This window comes from Pomacea canaliculata, linkage group LG3 (assembly GCF_003073045.1).
Source record: "Pomacea canaliculata isolate SZHN2017 linkage group LG3, ASM307304v1, whole genome shotgun sequence".
NCBI lineage: Eukaryota > Metazoa > Mollusca > Gastropoda > Architaenioglossa > Ampullariidae > Pomacea > Pomacea canaliculata.
In genome coordinates, this window is record NC_037592.1 from 36,651,900 (window position 1) to 36,669,188 (window position 17,289).

Here is a 17,289-nt window from a genome sequence, read left to right on the forward strand (position 1 = left end):
TGAATCCAGGACAGTATTGATGACAGGTGTTAACCTCCCCTCCCCCGAAGAAACGGCATGCGATGCATTAGTAAATAAAACATACGAAGAGGAGTAGGGAACAGTAAATTTAACATAAATATGCCTTTCGATACATCTTGACTACATATGCGGTATAGTTACTCCAACCAGAGACGCAACACAAAGGGCGTCTGCTTGAAATCCATTCTCCAGACAGGAAGGAAGGGGACACTACTCTGTCAAACTTTGTTTGCTTCCGGTCTAACCCACGTTTGGCTGTGAAAGGAGTCAGCAAATCTGGAAATATTGACATATTGAATATCAAAACGTTCGACGCTACTTTCAAAAACCTCTTAGACAAAAATGTTTAAAAAGTAAGTATTTGATTTTTCGAGTCCCTGACTGTTTTGTCCCAGCTTTATACCTACAGCTTGCACTGTTCTCCTTTTTGTTTTATATGGAATTTGTTTTCTTGCCTGTAATATTTTTACATAAACACTATATAGATTACAAGGCAAATCATTGATGGTGCCTTCATTGTCTGTCATTGCCAGAGCAAATAGATGTTGAAGAGCGTTTAGGAAGATTAACGTTAAACCTGTACTTTAAAGTATTGCAATATTAATCACTACACAGAAGGTAACAAGCATGTCTTCCAGTAGCGCATCATTGATCACAACACAAAACTATTACACGACGGCGTTTTCCGTTGGAATCAGTTGCGGACTAGCACAAGGGAAGAGTTAAGTCAGAAGTGAAATTTTGCATCATTTTAAATCTTATGCCTTTCTCTGTACAGACATGTTTGTTTCTAGGATTCCGGCCTACCTACTACCAATAACCACCATTTAAGAATAGGGTTCGCAGGGTCCTTACCTATCCTTATAAGTCCTTACGTAGAGAATTTTCGCCGTAAGGCCTTATATAAGTCCTTATATTTGCCATGCGGTCCTTACAATTCCTCACACGTCCTTGCATTTTCTATGTGACCCTTACAAGTCCTTATATCGATAAAATATTACCACAGATTTATTTTTCATGCCTCTTATAAATCCAAAAATTTTTTTTCGGAGTAGACTGTGGCGCAAAATACAGACGATTCTTCACCTCACTGGTATTTTAATCACACAACTGCCAAGTCTCGCTCGCGACGATAACTTTACTTACTTTTCGTGAGATTTTAGTCTTGACGGATGACCACACTTTTTGTCTTGTTGACGATTCAAAAAATGCCAGTCAAGTGTTCTTTTCAGGAGAACTGGCTAAAGGAAGAAAAATATAAAGACTGGTTGATAAAAGACTCTAAAGATAAACATTGTGCACAATGTGCTGCCGGCAGAATATCCTTGAATCTTTCGTCAATGGGCGAAAGTGTTTTGAAGAAGCACATGCTTACTGATAGACACAATAAGAGCATGAAAGTATTTCTGAAAGATATAAACGTTTGTGTTATGGCTTACTTTTGTAATTTGTCAAGTCAGATGTACTTAATAAATGTGAAACTGTCCTCCAACCTGTGCAGGTTGATATATGCAACAGTTCTAACCATGTCAATCTGAGCATGATAGAAGTTGGCTTCAGGGTTGATAGACTACTTTGATTATTTATTACTAAAATAGTAATACATGTCTTTCAGAACATAGAAAAGACCAAAGATTCATAAATAATACCTCTTTTCTGACCTTTTTTACATCTGGGAACCCTGTAATAAGTGTGGACGAAATCTGTTATTTCGTTAATGCCACGTGCAGTACTGTGTATCAAAACGAGACTTTAAATTTTAGGTCTACCTGACCACAATAAACATGTTCTCAAATAATGTTGTATTTCTATTAGAAAACATTTTATCAGTCAATATTCTTTGTCTGCTGTCTTACTTCTATATCAAATCATTTTCAGGTTCAGTGGCAAGGAAATGGTCACTAATGTGAACAACTCCAAATCCTCAGTACAAAAGGGAATCAGAAATCAGCTGGTTGAACAATTTCCTTTTATTGAAGATTATCTGGATGAAATTGTGCCAAAGAAGGAGCCACTCAAAATTGTTAAATGGTAATATTTATTTATATAGTGCATATGGAAGGATGTGAAAGTAATCTTTTATTTAAATTTTGCTGTATTAGTAAATGGATGTCATTATTGCAAACAACAACTGTAGTATAGTATGCTTGATTATAAGAGATATTTTTGTTATAGAGGAATATTTTGAGGCCAGACTTGAAGGCTTCAAACATAGACACAGTTTTAAAAAAAGGGCACAGTATGCTAAAAAAGGAGGATCCATAAGAAGGAGAAGAAACTTCTTTTGAATTTCTCCTATCTGATGCATGGCACAGAGAGGAGAGTAACACATGCAGACTGAAGAGACTAGATCAGATCATAAGGCATCAGTAGTTCAGACCAATATACTGGACAAGGCTGTGAGGACAAGAGTAGCACAGTGTAGCCCTCTTGTCATCAATGCGAGCTCAAACTAGCAGCCAGTGAAGCTTGCAGAGGAGGTGTGTAGCATCTACAGGGTTGAATGTTTCAAACACAGCCAACAGATCTAGCATTGACTGATGCAATATGATTCATGTTGCCAGCTAATACTAGATCATTTGGTGCTCAAATCATCTGCCACTTATTCGAATGATTTTCTCACAGGCTGACTGGGTCAAGTAGATTTTGGCTAGAGAATCATTCAGGAGCTGGAGTAGCACAACCATTTCAAGTACTTTAGACAGAGAAGAGGGCACTGGAGACAGTTTTAGTTTTTGAAGTTATTAGGTTCAATACTGGGTTTTTTTTTAGTGTGCTTAAACCAAGGGTACATCTTCTGTGGACAAGTGATTGATAATGCAAGTTATGGTATTTTATCTTGTGGGATTTAAAAAAAAGTATCGTGCAGAAATTATTATTGTAGACATAAATGCTAAAGGACTGATGAACAGTAGCACCAAGATCTTCAGGAATTGGCATCACAGTGAAGAGTGAAGAAAAGCTGTAATCATTCTGTAGTTTCACATAGTTGGGATCATTTATTGTAGAAAAAGCTTTAAATCAAAAATTCAGTGCAGCATAGTTGCAGATAACAGTGGCACTTGCTATACTGGGAAGTGTTTAAAGAGGCAGACAAAAGACATTCTGGACACACAACATCAACCAATGGCCTGCCCTTCACAAAGTCTCGCAGAGTGCAAGGAAAGCTGTCAGAGTAGGCAATATAAGAATATAATGGTTAAGGGACTAATGAAGGTGGGGGATAGTTTAATAACTATGTAGTTAATTTATTTCTAACATGATGTGAAAAATGCTTCTTGTAAATTTTTCGTCAACATTTATTCAGCCAAGACCACCTTGAACTTCTAGCATCCCAAACTGGAGAGCTGCTGTTTTTTAGACAGAGAGATGGACCTTATTATCCTACTCTTCGGCTTCTTCACAAATGTAAGCCATTTACCCCATACCAATCTTATTTTATTTTTCCAACCTACCCCCTTCTTCTGTAAGGAGATAACATTGTTTCACCGTTAGTCACATAAAATATGACCAATGCATTGAAACGTATGTCAACATAATGGTCATGTCCAGTCATGATTCTTTATCTAGGGCAGTCATTAGGTCTTAAGTAGAAAATTTATACTTGCATGCTGTTTTTTAAGATGGTGAAATATCACTTATTACTTGGATAAGTACAATATGAGTGTGTGAACTTTATTTTTTTTACAGATTTTTTGGTTTTGAATATTTAGAAAGTAATTGGTTTTATTTTATTTCTTGGTCTTAGTTACTGTTGACATTTTAACTTTTATCCTGTTTCAGATCCCTTCATATTGCCACACATGCAGGTAGATAAAGGTGCCATTGGGTTTGTACTAAGTGGGGCGAACATCATGTGTCCAGGCCTGACCTCACCTGGTGCTCGCATGACAAAAGTTGACAAAGATGCTATTGTCGTATCCTTTTAAAATAGCTTATTGTCAGTAGATTTATTGAGAATTGTTATACGGAAGTGTTTGGAATATTTTTATCTCTCTCTTGTTTTGTTGCCATCCTTGCTCACTGCATATACCTTATTACCTCCCCTAGCATGCTCCATGGTTTCAACGTTAGGCATGATGGCTTTTGTTCTAAGAAAGTCAACAGTCTTGAAGAAACAAAGATGTAAGAAAAAGATATTCTTGAATCAGCAAATTAAGACAGTTTATAGTTTTTTAACTTAACTTGCAGACATGCAAGTTTTATCATTATGAACTGAAAATAGAAAACGCCCTTCTTCTGTAAACTTTACTCCTAACACCCTTTCACACAATGCTAGTGCTTTTTCACACCCTTTCCTTTTGCTATATATGCTACCCTCAGTTCTTGTTATTTGGCTCCTCTTTGTGTTTTCTGTATTTGATTTTATTCTTTATTATTACTATTGTTTATTCTTTTATAGTTTATATGTTATTTGTTTTCTGTCCCTCGTATCCTGTTCATGTTTCGTTCTTGTTCTTAGGTGCTTAGAGCATACTCTTTAGGAGTGTTAGTATACGTTTTACAAATTTTTCATTATTATTAAGAACATTGCTTTGTTAGTTTTTCTCTTTTTTTCATAAAACAAACCAAAGCCTGCATTAAACCTACATATCCTTTTATTGTTTTATGAGAGATATAATATGTGGTTTACCTTGACTAGCATAAGGCTATTATGGCAGAGGGAAAGGAAACAGCACTTGCAATTGGCCTCACAAAGATGTCTACGGATGAAATGTAAGTTACATTTACTGTGCTTTTCAAGCAATGCTTCTTCTTGTTCCTAATCACCCCCAGTGGAACATAGGGCCACAACTACACCATGCCATTGGATCCAGTTCTAGCCATCCCTTTCCAGTTGGGACCATGTCATGCCAGCTGCCTCTGCCTCGTTGTGGACCAGTCCCCTCCATGTCTGTCTGGGTCTCCCAACCCTGGGCCTCCCTGTGGGTTCCAGCACAGAGCTTGTCTTGTTAAATTGTCGGCTGGATTTCGCAAGGCATGTCAAGTCCTTATACAGCTGCTTGATGATGGCAATGAACTTTGGTGGAAATTGATAGTGCTCATTTTTTTTCCCTCATGTACTCCTCTACCTCCTTTGGAGAATGCTATGAATTGAAAAATTTGGTAATGACAACACACATTAGATGCTATTGTGAAATCTACGTTAAAAAAGAAATCGTGATTTAAATTTTCCATCTTGTTTGATTAGATACTATAATAACCTGTTACCAATGTTTTCTTTTGCAGTTTGAGCAAGAATAAAGGAGTGGGCGTTGACAACATTCATTTCTTGAATGACGGTCTTTGGCAGATGAAGGCAGTAAAATAGTGCATCTCCACCTTTTAGATACTCAATTCTTTGCATGTATGTTTGTTGTCCCATGCTCATGACACTTCTTGTGATATGGCTGACACCATTACCATCAATGCTGATGAAGATAATTAATATTTCTCACGACTGCTTAGTTTGTATGCCAGGTATACATTGTGTACAGTTTATGGCTGTTCTGGGTTACATGAGAATGTATATTTCACAAGGTGAGATGGGGATGATTGTCAAGCTTGTTAGAAGTGTTGGACTAAGGCTGACTAGAGCAAGAGAGTGGAAAGTGACTGAGAATCTCGAAACGCTTGTGTCAGAACTTGATAGAAAAGGCCGGATGAAATAAAGAGCTATTGTGGAGGATTCCTAGGAATGTTGCCCTTCCTGTCAGTATATCATTGACTTTTAAAGATTGTGCTTATAATGTATTGGTCAGTAAATCTATTCCAAAAGATGGCATTTTGTGATAACAAGTGACTTCAGACATGATTGTGACCTTACTGTGCTGGTTCACATAATGTACTTGGCATTAACTGGGTGTTACTCAAGCACAAAATTTTATGTAAAAATTGTGAAAACCCAGACATCACTATGGTTAACTTGATTTAACCCCAGATGCCACTCCTACATAAAATTCAAAGCTTCAGTAACAATTGGGGTTCACACTAAGGAGGTGAAACCAAAGTCTATGGAGAAAGATAATGGTTAATGCTGATGACAGTGATTTGATTGTCAAAAAGTTGCAGATGAAGGAAGTTAAAACATCAAGTCCTACATTTTTTTCAAAAATACTAATGGGTAGAGAAGTGGGGTTATGGGGTGGAAAAATGATGATGCATAGTAAGTAGAATGTTCTCTAAAACGTGGACAAACTTTTCGTTGCGTAGGTCACTGTACAAAAAAAAAAAGAGGAAGAAATAAGCTGCAAACAATATTTGCTGCAGCAGTTCAGAGTCCCTGTTTAAAAAGGATAACCTTTTTATGTGCTACTAAATCAGGATGTTTGTATGAGGATGCTATCCTTTAGACTTTTACTATCAGAAGTAAGTGACGTTTAATTTATTTTGTGAATGTAAGAGGGCACTCACATTTCAGTGAAATACTGCACAATGATAGTATTTTACTACCCAGAAAGATCATTTAATCTTACGTAATAACTTATTGAATTGTGTATAACATCTCACAAGTGATGCTCTCACTATACCTACAAATTTGTTGTTTATAATGACAAAGATCGCAGTTACTGCTTGTGGGAAGGTGAAACAAAGAGCACAATAAAGATGTGGCCATCAGAGGTGAAATATTTATATAGGAGGAAATTCAGTTTGTTCTGTAGTTGTAAGTATCAAGCCCCTAAATATGAGTAGATCATTTAGCTTATAACTAGTTGTAACAAACAGAAGTAATTTGAGATTAAAAATTTGTTGTTGTTGCGAACGTCCTTGCTTAGGGTATTCACCATAGCTGCCATGTGACTTTCAGCTTCACTGCCTGTTAATTTACATTGATTGAGTACAGTAACTGTACTGTAGAAATTTTAATTACTATTTACACAGTTATGGAATGGATTAGAGAAAAAAAATATTTGTAGGTCCCACCGAGATTTGAACTCGGATCGCTGGATTCAGAGTCCAGAGTGCTAACCATTACACCATGGGACCCTACTGCAGGTTGTTCACTCTATATTCCTTATATTTTTAAAGACAATAATTTTTACAATTTGTTGGAACATTTACTTGGCCATAAAATTTTATTGCAGATTTTTTTATGCCTCCTCCACTAGCAGCATAGTTCTAAAATTGCTTTAGCAGCATTATTTCTTATAATGCTACTTTCTTTAGACTAGCTTTGCCTTGACGTCATTGTAAGGGGTGTGACCTGGCGCCCACGAGCCAATCAGAAATGCGGGTGCGGGAAAGCCCCTGATGGGATTCCATGAAACCGAGCCTTTGAGATTATTGACATTTGTGTGGTTGTGCGCGCGCGAGTTCATGGATTCTGGTGCCGACGATCGGTGACAGCCTCGCTGACGCTACTACTACAACTTGCTAGCAGCCGTGAGTAGCACTTTTGGTCATTTGCAAAACATGCTGCTTGTTTTGTTGCAGGCGATGTTAGTCCAGATTTGAATGGTGTCGGTGTGCTGTGCGTACTTTTGCCCGTCGATACACCGGACGATCAACACCGCGACAGCAGCTTCCACGCCACTGACCGCGCACGATTCAATGTAGTGCACTTGGTGCAGAATATATATGTGTATCATTTTCTAGACTATCTTTCCATAAAACCTTTCCCATTCCTAATCCTACCAACTAGACCACACAAGCAGACGACAGACATGAAAGCAGGGCTGCAACTGATTTCGAGTGACTTTAGTGCAGGACGAGGGACAATCGCACACAGCGCGATCGTGTCAACCTAGCACGTCCAAGGTTGCATCGATCAGCCATTTGTGTGCAAGAATTTGGGTGGTAGTTCTGGGTGGAGGGTCATGAGAGTGGCGAAGCTAGGTTTGTAGGTTTGGGTCGTAACCACGACACTCACTTCCCTGCGGCATTGTCGCGCTGTGCTTGGAGCACCAGCAGCTGTCTCGCGGCGGAGTGACTCATGGATGTGTCTGCTGCGGCAAGAACCCCTCGGCTGCCGCTCACGGATCAGTCATTCATGCATGCGGCATGCAGCGTGCGTCAACTGCCTCGCGGAGGGCAAGAGGAGGAGAAAAAAAAAATCCGGCCATCGATGCTTGGTCACATGACATCGGTGCGGGTGGTATGCGGAACGGCCCGGCGATAAGTGTGATCAGTAGGTCTCTCTGGACAAATAAGTTAGTGAGCTGCTTTTGGAGACAACGGACTTCTGCAGACCACGGCTGAAAGACGATGGCAAGCATCATTTGAGAGAGGTTTTAAGAGGCACACACACACATGCACTTACTTTGGTGGGCGTGGCAGTAGAAATGCCAAGCGCAAAACCCGGTAGAGTGTGGGTGGGGCTTCCAGACGGTGACACAGCGTTTGTTGTCATGGAGGGAAGAGTGCAGATGCACCAATTATGCGCATCACAAATACATCAGTTTCTCTCACTAATGCTTGTGTCTTCTCCCACACACTCTCTGCCCTCCTCTCTCTCTCTCCTATAATTATATGTCATTTTTATTATAATTGTACTGTGACCGAAGGGCGTTGAAACTTTAGGTATAAATAGTTCCAGCTGAAGGAGAATGCGTTATTTGGGTATTGAGGATGTTTTATATCTGCTGTTGTGCTTGAACTTGCTCGTCTCAATGACTGTCATTGTCGTTAAGGTAATCAACCGTGAAATGTGCTTATAGTTTCTCTCACACTTGTATGCACACACACACACGGATGCCTATAACATGGATGGAGAGTCCAAGCGTCCTTTCGATTGCTGATAAAAGTCTTGGATTTACCAGGTTCTGCTTGCCGTAATTTTATTGTGCATACGGTGACCTTTTTTTTTTTTTACGAATTTTCTGGTCATCAGCTGCGGGATGCTTTCAGTAGTTAAACTGGCCTGTCTGTGTTCCACCTCAAGCACTACACACACATATGCCGACCCCCATACATACCCCCACACACATATACACAAACACATTCATATTCACACATATTCACCTTAACGCTTCACTCTACGTCAACCTTCAAGTCACCCACGACAAGTCGGACAAACGCTCGTTTTACACCGTGCAGACAGAAAATCTGTTTTCATCTCTCCTGGCTCACCAATTGTGTCAGTTGGGACTGTACATCGTACATCTTGTCAACTAAACAACCTTGAGCAGAGATAGATACCTGTATCATGTCACCGTGTCGGTACTTTCTACACCTGCACACTATCACACTGCCACCCCTAGCACCTCGTCTCCCCGTACCGTGTCAAAAAGCAGATACATCGCCTTGATGCGAGTCTTTCGGGTGGGTTTCTTCATCAACTATGGCCACTCTTTTTATTACAAAGTCATACCAGTCATTTTTGTAAACGTGTGTTGCTTGAAGATTCGGAAGAATCACGGTCTGGTTCATAAAGTAATATAGATGTCAGTGCTAAGTGTATTTGTCACTTATATGCCACAGATGCATAAAGTAATATAACTGTCAGTTGGAAAAATATTTGTCACTTAAATGTCACACATGCTTTGGGGAAGATATTTTTGGTCTTCTCATATATTGCCCATGAATAGCCGTGTATATATATATACACTCGCGTGATTTTTTTTTAAGGCCATAGTCTCAGAAGAGAAAGAAAGGTTGGAGGGCGGAATTGTTTATCTGATGGGGCAAGGATTTTTTTCAGATTGTTTCGTTAGAGAGGATTATCAGCAATGGAAATCAAAACACAAACAGTATAAAATATTTAACTATAATTGGTATGTGGCATCGTCCCTCGTGAAACCAATCCCCAACGGATATCAAACTCCGCTGATTGTCAAGTCTCGCAAATAACAAAGCCTATTACTTGGATACAACCTACTCTTCTATATACCTTAAATCATCTCTATGTTACTTACAATGTCTAATACAACATAAATGCTATTTAAATATGAGTTGTTTAGGAAATAACAATAAGACAAAGTCGTTAACTGTTCAGTACAAACACAATCATCGTAGGCTTAAATACACAGTACACATCATCAACAGCTTTCCATTTTGTCTTTCACCTCATTTGCTATCTCGTTCAACGACCTGAAAGAGAACTACGGAGAATTTCATTGTTTGAAACTTCGTGCAATTTATGCTTCTAAAATTTGTGACCGGCGGTTGGTCAAGTTCGAGGATGGTGAAGACTGACTGGTGCACTCATTTCTATTCAAATAAACGCTGTCGGTTCTGTTTTTGCTTGTTCGCCTGTCCGTTCTGTTTTATATATGTTTGCTCGCTTTCCTGTGTTTTCTCTTTTATCAACCAGTTTACTTGTTTGCCTGTCTTTTTGTTTGCCTGTCTGTTCTGTTTCATCTGTTTGTTTGCTTGTTTGCCTGTCTCGTACTTCTCCCAGCGTTTTTGACACGAAGGCGTGTGTTCTCTCCTTAAAAACCGTCATCGCTCGGGGTTCGCACCCCTCCCCCTCCACCACCCCCGACTCGTGTAGGGAAGGGGGTAATAAGAGACGGAAGGCCGTCATCAGTCTTGGTTTTTCCCTTGGTTTGTCCTGACAGCAAGAACAATGTGCTTTCGGAGAAAAGTGCTCGCCGTGTGTCATCGTCCTCACCTCACCCCCACCTTTAACGGTCTTTATGAAAAACAACTTTATCTTTCTTTTTTTTTTCTGCTGCAGATTTGATGACAGTAATCTTAGGTGATAATATTTAAAAGAAAACTACAGCTGCCAGTGAATGTACAAAAAAAGGGGGAAAAGCTTTGATAAAAGCTCATCTCGGAATAATTGTGATGAAAGTGGAAAGAAGCGACAGATGATTTGAGGCCGAGTGTTAAAAGGTCATCGGTCAGTGTGGTGACAGGGCTGGGAATAGCCGATAAACCGAGGTTAACTCGCAAGGTAATGCAGTCACCACTTAGCCACCTCCAGCGCAATGGTGATTTACACAAGTAATTAGCTTGCAGCTAAATTTAGCACCATGGCGTCAGGGTTGGAGGTCAGATGGCGACATACATAATTACGGCGCCTAGCAACGCACCACTCGATGTTTTTCCGAACAGCGGTGGAGTGAATCAAAAGTTCGCGCTATTTTGGGGTAGGGGTAGGGGCTGGGAGGGGGAAAGAGCTGCGCTGCGCAGTAAAATGTCCTGAGAGTGGCCGGACTAGTTTTCTCCCGCGCAAGCCGCGGGCGCGGTGTGCAGTGTGCGCTGGGCCAGCGAGTGGCGCCTGTCCGCGGTGAGTGAGGGTGGCGGTGAGTGTGTGCGTGTTGGTGTGAGATAAGACTGACCTCACGAGACACCGGGACTGTCGTACGCTGCACTGTTGTGGCTGTTAACATACTGGGGACAACGACATGGTGTGGCAACCACCGCCAATATGTCATCTCTCTAACACAGATTAGTGCGCTCTTCGCATATTTGTGGCAGTGCGTATGTGTGTGTGAGAGAAAGAAAAATTTAGTGAAAGTCGGAATTAATAGAACTTTCATAGTAGTGATTTGCAAAAATGTGTAACAAAGCATATACTCTCTCTTAGAGATGAAAGGAAGCTGGAAAACTTTGAAATAAACCAACGAGGCGAATGGCCTTTAATTTGTGAGGATTGTTACAGAATAATGTGAAAATTTTTATTCTTCATCGGCAAGTTCGCTGTTTCAGTACACGATGACAACACGACATAATTCCTGCCTACATGTCCGAGAGCTCAAGAGTGAAAGAGAAAGACACACGATACGGTGTAACACGGAATTAATTAAAGTGCCCATGTCCACATCAGACTCTTAATTAAGACTCTTAATTGAGAAGTGTGTGTGAGAGAGGAAGACGAGACAGCGAACGTAGGAACTGAGAGTTTTATGCTTGGTCTGGATTTCAGGATGTCAGGAAGAAACCTGATAGACATCCACCCGCTTCATCCCCAGGTAGTTCAGACTGTCCCTGACATAATAAATTCCACACAAGTATGGTGTGTCGTATCTGCCATAATACTGTATGGTGTTGTATCGGACATAATACCGCAACAGAAGCCAACGCTAAACATTTTTAATTCAGATACTAGTGAGCTGTGACAGGCTGCGAACAACAAACAGCTAGTTACCGGTGACAGTACGACTGTGACAACATGCAGACAGACGGGCAGTGACAGCTTCCAGACATTTCTCATGCACTCTGCGCACACATGCAAACAGAGGGACGAATGGACGACTAGTTACCTCTAGTAACCTTTCTTTGGTGACTGTCACCTTCCGTGACGCAATCGCGAAGCTATCCTCCCTTGGCTGACTCTCGACAAGAGGAAGGCAAGGCTTGAAGAGGAAGGCAACAGGAGGGATGGGTGACCAGCAGCACCGGCCTCGCCCCTGGGAGGGGAGGTCAAGGAGTGCGAGGACTGGCTCGCTCCCCTCGTTGCTGACCTCGAGAGGGCGATGTGGGCAGGTCACAACGGCGGCGAACTGTGTCGACAGTCGACTGCAGTGCACGGTTTGGGGTCAAGTTCCTTCAATCAGGTCAGGTCTAGAACCGTTTCCACCGTCGTGGTGCTGCGCGTGGTGAGCTGGGCTCAGCAACACAGAGGCTGCTCATCACTACAGGGATAAAAAGAGTTAACTAAAATGGTCGTAAGATACCAGCAGTTATGTACCCGATGCTTTATAAGAGAAGATAGAGGGTGTGTGTGGGGAGTGGTAGGGATAGAGAGCACGTTATAGAACAGGGGTGGGCAACATACGGCCCGCGGGCCGGATCCGGCCCGCGACGGGATTTTGACTGGCCCGCAGACTGTTTCTGATCGTACATGATAATGTGGCCCATGAACATTAACAAGACAAATCTGCGTTCCAGTCTAACTGATATTCACGTGCAGTCGTTACTGAGGAATTCTATGTCCGACATGCAGCCAGACTTCAAGCAACTTGCTGACAACTTTGATCGACCGCAGCTGTCTCATTGACTTCAGCAGCTATTGAAGTACATTACCTTAACATCATTAAATACTGTTTTCGGTCTCTATGCTTTAAAATTAAAGTTTGCGAGTTTACATTAAACACGATTTATTCCTTGCATATGTAGATAAATACGCGATTAAGGTATTGATCCAGTAATCTGGCCCGCCAAGGACTTCATTTCCCCATATCCGGCCCGCCGACCGGAGAAGTTGCCCACCCCTGTTATAGAACATCCTCAAGGAAAACTGATTCTGCTAGAATCATCAAAATACTTTGGTGACCTGTTACACGACACCCTTTGTTCACCCTCTTGCAATAAATGTAGCAGTACGAATTCAACAGTATCGAAGGTGGTAATGACAACAATCCTGCTAATAAAAACATTACAATAGTCAGTAATTATTCATTACTTATAAGATGATCTTTAGCTTGTTTCCGCGACATTCACAGAATGCTGCAAACCATTTTTATTTCGTTTAGCTTTGTCGGCATTCTGAGGGAATTTTTAAGAAAAAAAAAACCCGTTCACTTTCTTTAAAAACAGGTTGTATATTGAATACGTGCGCGGTGAACATGTAAATGTATAACAGAAATGTTTGGGTTAACTGCCCAGACAACCTGACAATGTCAGACTTTACTCGTCGGTACTTCAGGGTATCGACAGCTTTATTTCTCTCGCCGTGTTGGTTTATAGAGTACAGGGAGGTGCTTTCCCGAGGCTTCCCAGCATTCCCTCAATGGAGGACGTTACAGTGTCGTGAGCTGCACAAGTGAATACACTGTTTGTCGTCTGCTTACACTGTCAAAATACCGGCAGGCGCGAGCTGTCGGCAATGGGTGGTTTTCACGTGACGTCATCAGTTTTTGCGAGCTGCTTCAGCGGCCATTTTTCCTCCCCTCTTAAAGCAGTGGTTACTGAAGCTTGCTGGCAACTGATCGGTTATCATGGTCGTCTGCGGTATAAAAGGATGCGGAAACAAGCCCTGCAGTAAACGAAATGTTCCTCTAGATGTATCTTTTCATAAAATACCCAAAATTATTTTGAACCAAGGCGACGAAACAAGAAAACTTACAGAAGAACGACGTCGTCTGTGGAAGGCAGCCGTCTACCGAAAGGATATTACAACAGAAGAGAAGTGGAACAAAATACTTATCTGTTCGAAACACTTTGTTGGCGGTAAGAAACCAGACGCTTTCCAAATTGCTAAAGTATTTAACGTTGTTCTGCATGTTGTACACATTGTGATAAATATTTTCTTCATTGTAGGTTGGTGACAGTTCACGTGATTTGAGTGAACATCAAAACAAGACTTTCATTATGCATGACCATGACTAATAAACTATTGCTATAGAGAGAGAGGATAAAAAATGTTATTTCTACTTCATTATTTTTCTTTTTAGACGTGTATTTGGTTTATTTTGTTTCAGTGCTGATAATTATTATTTTTTTGTAGTTAATATCACAAAGATGTAATTCATGGGTTGTTTTATTCTTGTGTCTAGGAAAGCCAGCCTATGTGAATTTCCGGAACAGCCCTTCCTGGCTTCCCACTCTACACTTGGGACATGAGCAATCAAGTACTTGCTCAGAAGCTGAGACTTCGAAAAACAGGTATTTGAGGCTTGTGTCTCGCAAAAGAAGTAATGCATCTGTCCCTACTCTACATACTGCAAGCAAGAAGCGAAAATCAATCAGCAGTGAGACAAGCCAGGAAGAAAAATTATGTGAAAGTGATTTTGGTTGCTCAAGTGCTTGCGAAGAAAGTTTACATGGTGACATAGAAGATTCATGTTCAAATGATCAGAACACTCAAACAGATTTGACTGGACTAAATATAGATGCAATCATGCAGGACTCTGAGACCAGACTTCTTGATTCAGTTAAAAACAGACAACATTGTTCTATTTATGAAAGACAGGTGTATGTTGAAGATGAAGCTAAAGTTCCATTCTACACGGGACTTCCTTCATTGGCAGTAATGGACCTTATTTTCAGAACGGTAGAGCCATACATGTCTAATCAAACACAGTCACTGTCCAAAGAGCAAGAGTTTTTGCTGTGTTTAATTAAGATCAGACTGAACTACCAATTCCAGGATATAGGGTATCAGCTGAAAGTATCCGTGTCAACTGTGCAAAGGAGTTTTCATAGAACTCTTGATGTACTTGTAGCACGGTTGTCTTTTTTGTTGCACTGGCCTTCAAGAGAAGCTCTGAAACTGTCTATGCCTATGTGCTTTAGAGAAAACTTTAAAGATAAAGTTGCTGTTATTGTTGACTGTTTTGAACTTGAAGCACAGAAACCCTCAGGCCAAACCAATCAGATCCAAGTTTATTCCAACTATAAAAAATATCATTCTGCCAAATATCTGATTGGGATCACACCACAAGGTTCAATCAGCTACATTTCAGATGCATTTGGTGGCAGGGCTTCAGACAAACACATCATTGAAAATACTTCTTTGTTGTCCAACTTGTTACCAGGAGATGTAATTATGGCCGACAGAGGTTTCAACATTGAAGATGAAGTTCTTTTTTATCAAGCTAAATTAATAATTCCAGATTTTACCCATGGGAAAAAGCAACTTCACCCACTACAAGTTGAAAATTCGAGAAAAATAGCCTCTGTACGAATTCATGTTGAGAGAGTTATAGGCTTTGTTCGCAGAAAGTTTGGAATTTTGCAGTCTAAAGTGCCTATTGACCTGATGGCAACAAAGCCTGGTGATGATAATCCAGTCATAGACAAAATAGTTCGGCTTTGTTGCTGCATTGTAAATTTACATAAATCCATAGTGCCTATTGAGTAGCTATACTGCAATTTTTTAGTTTGAAATCAGCATTTATTTTCAGAATGCATGCTTGCAATCTGTATATGTTTACATTACCAGAGAAGTTATTCTCAGATATAAAATGCACAATTACCTTACTGTAGTTCTTTTTCTTTCGCACTTTATTTATAATAGCATGACGATATTCAACTGATCAGATAAGTTACTTGGTAAATTGATGTGAAACTGTGAACAATATAGAATTTGTTCTTTGCTGGAGATGTCATGCTTTGTATGATGTTGATCAAAATATTTGCTGTTGACAGAATATTGTTAATATTTTTTGCTTATTAACAGGCTACTCAAACATGTATAATTGAATCAAATGTTATTGTCATTTGAATGCAAATGCCGTTTTCCTCAGAAGCTAATTCAGAGCAATATTGATGCCAGAGCTTCTTTGTGGATTTTAGATTACCTAACCAATAGTTCTTCTTAGTAATCCATATCAGTGATGTTATTTAGATTGGGATTTTGATATGTTCCTTCTTACCCTGTAATGATTTTTTTATGTTATGTTCTGTCAGCAGACACAAAAATTTTCTGAAAAGAATTAATAAATATGCATTTGAATGTGCAAAAGTTCTTGTTTGATGTTAAAGAAGAAAGAAAGAAAAGGTGTGACTGGAGAGGGAGAGATTGGGGTAGCAAGCAATGAGTGAGGAGGTGAAACTGGAGGGGAGGAGGATTGTGTTTCTTATTGAAGGGAGAAGCCACTGCCGGGACAGTGTGTTTTAATAGGGAGAAGAGAAAAGGATTCGGAGAGAGGTGGACGCTTGTTTAAGAGTAGAGAGCCATTTGCTAGACAGTGTGTCTCACTAGTGTGTAAGAGATCGAGTACATTTTAGTTTGGAGGTTGTGTTAGTCGAAGTGTGATTGCCAAGACAGTGAGTTTTAATAGTAGATTCCGTGGATTTTTGTGATTGTGCTAGAAGAGCCATTGCCAAGACAGTGTGCTTCATAATGTGTAGAAGATTCAGTGGAGATATGTGATTGTGTTAGAAGAACCATTGCCAAGACAGTGAGTTTGAATAGTGTGCAAGGAGTTCGGTGGACTTGGTAAATGTGTTTGACGAAAGGAAGAGCCATTGTTATAGTGACTGTGTTTTCATACGGTTTTTTATTTATTTATTTTTTTTTTATCAATAAACATAGGCAGACTCGTATAGGCAAAATCGTTTTGTTTATTTGAGTGAAAGAGCACGCAATTGTCCGACTCCGCTGGTGTGCTCGAGAGACGCTAGCGGTGTCGTGACACAAGCCGATATAGAGCCGCTGAAGAAACGCGAAGCGTTAGGGAAGGAAGATGGCGGACAGTGCCTCGTTGCTAACGTGTGTATCACGTGAGTGAAAACGACCCATTGTTCTGCTTCACTGCTGCCGTCAGTGTATCCGGGAGGGTGCGGCCATGTTGCCTGACGAGGGTTTGCAAAGTCGTAAAGCAAAGCTGAGCAAAGTGTCTCGCCTGCACACCCGCATGTTGGCAGTCGCTCGCTCTATGAAACTATCTTTTTTCTTTAATTCATTCCCTCTCTCTCTGTCACACACACACACGAGACACATATGTACGCACA

General features: G+C 40.5%; 2 protein-coding genes and 1 non-coding gene across 3 annotated transcripts in view; 2 read left to right on the forward strand and 1 right to left on the reverse strand.

Annotated features, from left to right (window-relative positions):
• Positions 1–219: 219 nt before the first annotated feature.
• Positions 220–5,781, forward strand: LOC112560737 (malignant T-cell-amplified sequence 1-like). The gene is made up of 6 exons (XM_025232764.1): positions 220–374; positions 1,900–2,052; positions 3,329–3,429; positions 3,805–3,938; positions 4,670–4,737; positions 5,251–5,781. Exons 1-6 carry the CDS (start codon positions 364–366, stop codon positions 5,330–5,332), a joined length of 549 nt encoding a protein of 182 aa, XP_025088549.1. The 5' UTR covers positions 220–363; the 3' UTR covers positions 5,333–5,781.
• Positions 5,782–6,915: 1,134 nt separating this feature from the next.
• Trnaq-cug lies at positions 6,916–6,987 on the reverse strand. The gene has a single exon. It is a non-coding gene; the product is annotated as a tRNA-Gln (tRNA).
• Positions 6,988–7,232: 245 nt separating this feature from the next.
• The window catches only part of LOC112560735 (ETS-related transcription factor Elf-3-like), an 84,554-nt gene continuing 74,497 nt past the window's right edge, over positions 7,233–17,289 (forward strand). The window contains exon 1 of the mRNA XM_025232761.1: positions 7,233–7,383. The gene's annotated coding sequence lies outside the window, so the exon portion shown is untranslated. The remainder of the gene's footprint in view (positions 7,384–17,289) is intronic.